Source organism: Papio anubis, unplaced genomic scaffold (assembly GCF_008728515.1).
Source record: "Papio anubis isolate 15944 unplaced genomic scaffold, Panubis1.0 scaffold833, whole genome shotgun sequence".
NCBI classification, from domain to species: Eukaryota; Metazoa; Chordata; class Mammalia; order Primates; family Cercopithecidae; genus Papio; species Papio anubis.
Window position 1 is genome coordinate 27,556 of NW_022168556.1, and position 8,037 is coordinate 35,592.

Sequence of the window (8,037 nt, forward strand, 5' to 3'; positions counted from 1 at the left end):
TCTTTGTAAAGAATAGTAAAATTGATTGTCTAGCAAAACTCATTAAGGGAGTAAAAGCACAAATATCAGAAAAGAAAATGGGACAGTACTACAGGCTCTATTTTAGACGTTGAAAAGAGCAAAGGAAGATTTTATGAATGACTTTATAGCAATATATTTGACTATTTAGGTAAAATGGGCAAATTCCTAGGAAATACAACTTTCCAAAACTGAGTAAGGAAGATATAACTAATCTGGTACTGATACCTAGTAAAGAAATTTAATCTATTGTTTTAAAAAACATTCCCACCAACAAAGCCCAAGGCTCAGATGGCTTCACTGGTGAATTCTTCCAAACTTTGTAAGGATAACATCACTATATATGTATATTAAAACACAAGTTTGTATACTTTAAATATGCATGATTTTTCTTGTAAAAAGAATAACACCAACGTTTTACAAATTTTATTTTAGTCTGTTTGGACTGCTGTAATGTAGCAATGATTGATTGGTTAGTAAACAACAGAAATTTACTTGTCACCCTTTCAGAGGCTGAGAAGAGATCAGTCTTTCTGGCTATTTTTTTGCTACCCATTAAACATTCCCTTCTCCGTCCCCCAGCTACCCTTCCCAGCCTCTGATAACCATCCTTCTACTCTATCTGCATAAGTTCAATTGTTTTAACTTTTAGTTCCTACAGAGTAGTGAGAATATGTGAAGTGTGTCTTTTTGTGCCTGGCTGATTTCACTTAACATACTGACCTCCAATTTGTTTCATGTTGTTGAAAATGACAGGATCTCATTCTTGTTTATGGCTGAATAACTAAAAGAATATAATTGTATTGTTTGTAACACAAAGGATAAATGCTTGAGGTGATGGATACCCCATTTACCCTGATGTGATTATTATGCATTACATGCCTGCATCAAAATATCTCATGTAATCCATGAATATACACACCTACTATGTACCCACAAAAATAAAAAATTAATAATTAAAAGGAAGTTCTAAATCAAGGCGTCTGGTGGGGGCTGCCCACCATCATAATGATGGTTGTCTTTATGCTGTGTTCTCACATGTGGAAGGGGCAAGGGGGGCTCTCTGGGGTCTTTTTTTGCGGGCACTAATTCCACTTACGAAGACTCCACCCTCATGACCTAATCATCTCCAAAGGCCCTGCATCCTAATCCCATCACATTAAGTGTTCAAATTGTAACATATAAAGTTTGAGAAAATATAAAACATTCAGTCCACTACACTCTTCTGGATAATACAAAAAGAGGGAATATTTACTCTTTCTAAAGGCAAAAGTTAACTTTAATGTCAAAACCTAACTAGGACATAATAAAAAGGAAAATTAGAGATACTTCTCTTTCATGGATATAAGTGAAAAAATAATTAACTAAATATTAGCAAAATGAATCCAGTGAGGTTTAAAAAACTCTCAAAACAAAATGAGATTTACTCTAGACATGCAAATGTACTTTGTCTCATTGCTTGCTATTCAAATGTGTCACTAGAGTCTTTGAAATTTTCACAAGTCTAATGTTATTTGAGGGCATGCTTCTATTTAAAAGTGGTTTTGATTCAGTATGTCAAAATACATTTTTAAGAGTAATGAGTAAGGTATTTGTTTTCATAATTGCAAATAGAAACAAAAGATGAAGTTACCTGAACTTCACCAGTGAAAAAATAAAACTGACATTATTGCATAAATATTAGTAGATAACTATAGAATTATATTGCAATGTCCTTTACCTTTCTTCTTCCAACGATTCAGTTTTGAAGGAAGGTAAATAGATCTCTCTGAAAATTATTCGGCTTCTAGGTGTTCCTTGATGAGCTCCCTGAGGATTTCAGTGATGCTTTAGATGAGTATAACATGAAAATTATGGAGGACTTTACCGCTTTCCTACGAATTGTTTCCAAACTGGCTGATATGAATCAGGAATATCAACTCCCATTGTCAAAAATCAGTAAGTATATTTTACCTCCACTGTGGAACAATTTGAAGAATAAATAATCTTGCCTAAGAATAGTTTATTCTGGAAGAAGAGTGGAACCCCAGAAAGGTTATTCTGCCCTGAAGTGAGGAGATTCCTTTCCTTTCTAAAGAAAAAAATTGTGCTTATTAGACATTAAAAGGGCAAAAGAGACTGAAACTAATTAGGGCCATTTATAACCATCTTGTTAAATGCTGCTTCAGGGTCAAGCCTGGAAAACAGAGTAAGGGCATCTATGAGATGAAGAGAAACTAGGGACTAATTCTGTCACTCTGTCTTGAGAGGAAATATGCTTAGTGTTCATCAACACAGATTCTAAGCATATTTCCTGGGTCCAAACTCTGGTTCTGCTACTTATTAGCTGTGATTTCTTGAGCGAGAGACTCCATACTCATGCCTTAGTTTTCTGAATAGATACATGAGAAAGGGAATAGCATTATCTACCTAGTTTTGATGAGTTTTAAATGATTAAATTAACATATATGAAGATCTTAATGTTTTGTACATGATTAACACTTTTAGCATTTGCTCTTTTTTTCATGAGCTAATAGATGGAAGCCTTCTAAGGGAAAATAGACACAAAAAGGTGACCGTCACAGGTGGGGTGAGATTGGAGTCTGTGAATATTATGCCTCAATTACAAATTAGACCAGTTTGAATGTCTGATCTGGGTTTTATAAGAATATCAATGGAAAATATATTTATTCTCATGCACTACTTCCAGACTTACTAATTGTGGTGCATGGTTTCAGGAAAGATTCTGAAGGCAAGTCTGAGTTCAGTAAGAAAAAGTAAAAAGGTTTGGGAGGCTGAGGCAGGAGGATCACGAGGTCAGGAGATCGAGACCATCCTAACTAACACCATGAAACCCCATCTCTACTAAAAATGCAAAAAAATTAGCCGGGTGAGGTGGCGGGCGCCTGTAGTCCCAGCTACTCGGGAGGCTGAGGCAAGAGAATGTCCTGAACCCGGGAGGTGGAGCTTGCAGTGAGCCGAGATCGCAACACTGCACTCCAGCCTGGGTGACAGAGTGAGACTCCATCAAAAAAATAAATAAATAAAAAATAAAAGAAAGAAAAAGTACAAAGGTAATAACAATAATTGTCCAATAAGAGTATACAATTTAAATTTAGTCTTTCATTTCTTATTAAGGCAACTAAAATATAATACACATTTTTATAATAGTGATACTAACATTAGTAGCCAACTTTCACTGGATGTATTCTGTGCCAAGCTGTGCTGCTCACCTTATGTGATCTAACTTACAAAACATTTCAGTCTTCATCACATGAAGCTGAATGGCTCCCCTTGTAACATGGTCTAGAGAAAGTATCTGAGGTTTGACAACTTGCCTGAGTTCAAAACACTAATCTATCCCTAAGTATTATTGTCAGAATTCACAGGTAAAGAATGTGAAGACTCTCAACTCGTATCTCATTTGATGAGCTGCAAGGAAGGAAGAGTAGCAATTTCACCATTTGTTTGTCTGTCTGGGAACTTTGATGATGATTTGCTTCGACTAGAAACTCCAAACCATGTAAGTGAAGAGTGAGGTGTATTAATAAAAGATGTTTAAGAAAGAATGGATTTATATTGCTAGGCAGCTTAGAAAGAACTTCAAATTTCCCAGATTAAAAAGGAAAAAAAAATCTGGATGTATCAACAGATATATTCAGGAATTGGTGCTCTTGAAGTCAATATGATTTCAGTTTCTCAGAGTTGGCCTGAGAAGCCTGCTCAGAGAGTTTCTAAACACCACTACTTTTCTCCCATCTTTGAAGACTCTACTGATACGGACACAGGTTTGCTGTGGAAGAACCACGTAAAACTATCTTCAGGCTTTCTCAGTACTGCTGTAAGTGCTGTAAATACTACTTATAGTCTGCATCATTGATGCCTAAAATGGAATGCAAAGAACTAGATACATTTGGAAGATCCTGGCTAATTCATATGAATGTTGACACTTGGTGAAATTTAATTATTTTAATACAAACTTTGAGAAAACATATTTTATTACATTTGATACTATGGATTGACATTGGTGTCTCAACTCCAATACGTACATGTATTGGATTTTATTCCAAAATCATAGTCATGTATCACTTAAAATAATTTTGAAGACTATATACATCTTGTGCATTTTAAATTAACACATACATTTTTATCCTAAATTTAAATACTTTCTGAAGATATAGTTTTTAGTTTCAAATAAATGTTGGTGTGTTAAAACCAATGCATCATTCTTTTAATTGCATAAAATGTAATACCAACAAGAAAGTGTTTTCATACCCATAGTCAGTAAGTTAAGAACAAGTCAGGAAATCTTTTTATAAGGATTTATAAATTTGCAGTTCTTTTTCTCTTGAACTCACATTTTCTTTCCATATTCCCTCACATTTACCTTACCCAACTCACTTTATACAAATGTACTTTACTAGAGTAAGTTATAACCTCTTAAACTTGTTTTGCTTTTATTGTTTATTTTAATTAACAAAATTAATTTTACATTTTAATATAATGCTAAGTATATATGCAAATATATCTTTTATAGCATATAGATAAGTTCTAAAGCATTGAACTTATCTATAGCATATATATAAGTTCTAAAGCATTATTTTATAGCATATAGATAAGTTCTAAAGCATGGACACCATGTACTAAGGATCGGTGTACTCCTCCCATGTTTCATTTTCTTGTCTCCCCTCTTCTCCAAGGCCATCAACCCTTCTAAACTTGGTGTTTTTCACTTTCCTTTTTAAAAACTACATATTATGAAATCCTTTTTTATATTTATTTGCTTTTGAATTTTGTGAAAAGTGAAGGAACAGTTACTGCAGTCACCTGAAAGTCGCTTTTATTTACATTCAGTGCTATGCCTTAAGGTTCATCCCTGTTGTAACATCAAACTGTCTTTTATTTTTACTATTTAATAATATTTTATAGCATGAATATCAAACAGCCCGTTAATCTGTTCTCGTGTTTTGAATAGTTGTGTTTGATTCTCATCTTTGCTATTACACACAGTGTTGCTATGGATGTCTTGTGTGTATGTGCAATAGTTTCTCTTAGGTATTGATTTTCTGGGTTAAAATCATTTTCTGAGTCATATAGGAACAAGAATATTCAAATATTAAACTTCTCAAGCTACTACCAACTCATTTAAAAAATAGCTGTGCCAAACAAGTCTTAGCAGGGGTGAAGGCAGTTGATATCTGTCTCTTGAATGGTTACCTGCAAATTATTAAGTTTTAATAATAGAGTCTTGTTTAGATACTGTTGCACTTTATAATTTGCATCACTGATCTGCATAAGTACAGGGAGTCAACTCTTATTATTCATAGATATTATGTATGAATTATGTATGAATTGTAACTTCCAAAAAAAAAAAGTAGCTGTGCCAATTTACACTCATACTAATGGTATGCTAGAGTTCTATTGATTCTGTATAGTAGTTTTCAAAAAATGAGCAGACATGGGAAAACTATTCGCCTTCTTCTTTTTACTTTCCTTCTTTTTGTTCTCCTTCTTTTTGTTCTTCTTCTTCCTCCTTCTTTTTATTCAGGTAATTGGGTTCCAAAGATTGTTTGAGTTGTTCAGTTGAATTCTCTTCTTGTGATGTATAATCCTCTACTCATTGATATCCTGTTTACAAGTAAATTCCTTTCACCAGTAAGGAGAATGAAATGGTGTTAGGTTTTCTTTCCTAGTATTTCTATATTCCAGTGGATGGATGGTTGAAAGTGTCATCGGTATTTTGTGGATACAATAATCCTCATGGGATGGAGCTGAGCCACTCTCCAGGCTTGCTTAGGATGGTGCTACCACAGTGTATGGGTAACATCCTCTTCCTTCACAGTGAAGAATGAGCTTTAAAAATGGCGACTAAAGGATGTAACTACAAAGCACCACATAAGAAATTATCAACTTTCTTTATACATAAATAATACATTAAGAAAAATCTTATTTTCTCAGGTTACTCTAGGCACAATCGGTGTAAATCGCTCTCAGGCTCCAGTGCTGTTGTCACAGAAATTTGATAACCGAGGAAGGAAAATGCCGCTTAATGCCTATGCACTGGATTTCTACAAACATGGTTCCTTGCTAGGATTAGTCCAGGATAATAGGTATGTCCTCTCTGTCTATGTTTCTCTGTACCCCCATCTCTGTCTCTAATGAATTAATTTAATGAATTTTAAGGAAGAATCCTCACTACAGTTTCAAGTATAGGTTAAATCATACTAAGCATACTAGATTTTATTTTTAGAGACTAATGGCAGGAAAGAATAACAAATTTGGTATTATTTTTGTTTGTGGTTTTCCAGCAAAATCTTGGCACTTAGGCCAGTTCACATGACATAATGTTGTACTCTAACAATATAAATATTTGCATATGCTCATAGATATATTTTTATTTATTACTCTCCTGTTTATTGATTATTAGATATTTTAAAACTGAAAAATAATGGCATGCTCTCCAATATTTGAGAAGAGTAGATATAGGACTGAGTGCATGACAATTGTTTTAGTTCTGTGGCAGGAAAAACATTTTCAAAAATAGTAACCAGGGATAAACACTCTTGGATTTACCTAGGATGAAGAAATTGACTTGGGCCTGAGCACATAGATGTGGGGAGGGACATTCAGTCACACCAAAGCAGGAAACCAATTTTGTGTTTTACATAAAATGTTGGAGCAATCCTTATAGAATGAAGGTATTAGAATATCTGACACTCTTCAAAGATGTTGAGCACTGTTTTGAAAAAAAGTGACTCATTGTGAATAAAGCAGCTATGACATTAGTAACTGATACATCTGTTTCTTCCCTTTTGAGTCTCTAGTTCCAATTTACCCTCCTGAGCTTTGTTTTCATATTTTGGTTATCTCCTGAGTTGGCCAGCCTCCTATTTTTATTGCTTATCTATGATTGTGAAATTTCAGCTCTTGAATTCATAATCACCATTGCCATAGATTAAATCAATATCTAGGGTCTGTGGCAGAAATAATTCTTGGAAAGAGATCTTGACAGACAACAGTACCTGTTACTGATAAATTCAGCATTTAAATACAAGATAGGATGTTCTTTAATGTTTTGTGTTATTAATTTTCAAAATGTTGTTTTGTTTAGGATGAATGAAGGAGATGCTTATTATTTGTTGAAGGATTTTGCGCTCACCATTAAATCTATCAGGTGTGTTATATATTTAAATATTGATTTTAGATTTTTAAATTATTTATAATTTGAAAAATGTTGAGCTGTTACTATAAGCCAGGTACATGAAGGTGCTATTAAACTTCTTCTGTGCTATGCATTTCAACTCCCCAAAGGCTCTGCAGAATGTCTCCTTATCTCTGTCAAATGCCATATACATATACATGGTACTCCTGTTGTGTTATTTCTATAACAGAATTAATTCCAATGTCTAGTTGAGATGAAGTTTCATCCAGACTAGAGTCTCAGCCCCAGGCATCATGCACTGACAGGCAGCAATATTTGAAAGCTTCATTGACTCCTAGATCCTTGTATTCTCAATTGCCACAAGCAATGTGTGTCAAGGACATGATATTTCAGAGGGCTCCTTAGTGTTCTATCTGGTTTCTGGTTTATATTCACTTACATACTTTGAATTTCATGTTTTTTCCGATGTTTTCTGCAGGCTCCCTCTGACTCTGACCTTTCATATTGGCCTCCTATTTTCATCTTTAACAAAACCTAGTGGGGTCTCAAGCAACACCAAACTTTATGTGGGTACCCCATTGTTAGGTTTCATTGACCATCTAATGTTGCTTAGTTGAATGTCCATCTTTCTTTTTCTTTTCTTTTTTTTTGAGACGGAGTTTCACTCTTGTTGCCTAGGCTGGAGTGCCATGGCATGGTCTCAGCTCACCGCAACCTCTGCCTCCTGGGTTCAAGCGATTCTTCTGCCTCAATCTCCCAAGTGGCTGGGATTACAGGCATGTGTCACCACACCCGGATAATATTGTATTTTTAGTAGAGATGGGGTTTCTCCATGTTGGTCAGGGTGGTCTGGAACTCCTGACCTCAGGTGATCTGCC

The 8,037-nt window shown here is 34.7% G+C and overlaps 1 protein-coding gene across 1 annotated transcript in view; it reads left to right on the plus strand.

Annotated features, from left to right (window-relative positions):
- The window catches only part of LOC116268665 (probable ATP-dependent RNA helicase DDX60), a 28,523-nt gene extending 20,666 nt beyond the window's left edge, over positions 1–7,857 (plus strand). The window contains exons 6-9 of the mRNA XM_031662677.1: positions 1,809–1,956; positions 3,378–3,520; positions 5,956–6,107; positions 7,109–7,857. Of these exons, the coding sequence (XP_031518537.1) occupies positions 1,809–1,956; positions 3,378–3,520; positions 5,956–6,107; positions 7,109–7,220 (555 nt within the window). The 3' untranslated portion in view covers positions 7,221–7,857. The remainder of the gene's footprint in view (positions 1–1,808; positions 1,957–3,377; positions 3,521–5,955; positions 6,108–7,108) is intronic.
- The last annotated feature ends 180 nt before the right edge of the window (positions 7,858–8,037 follow it).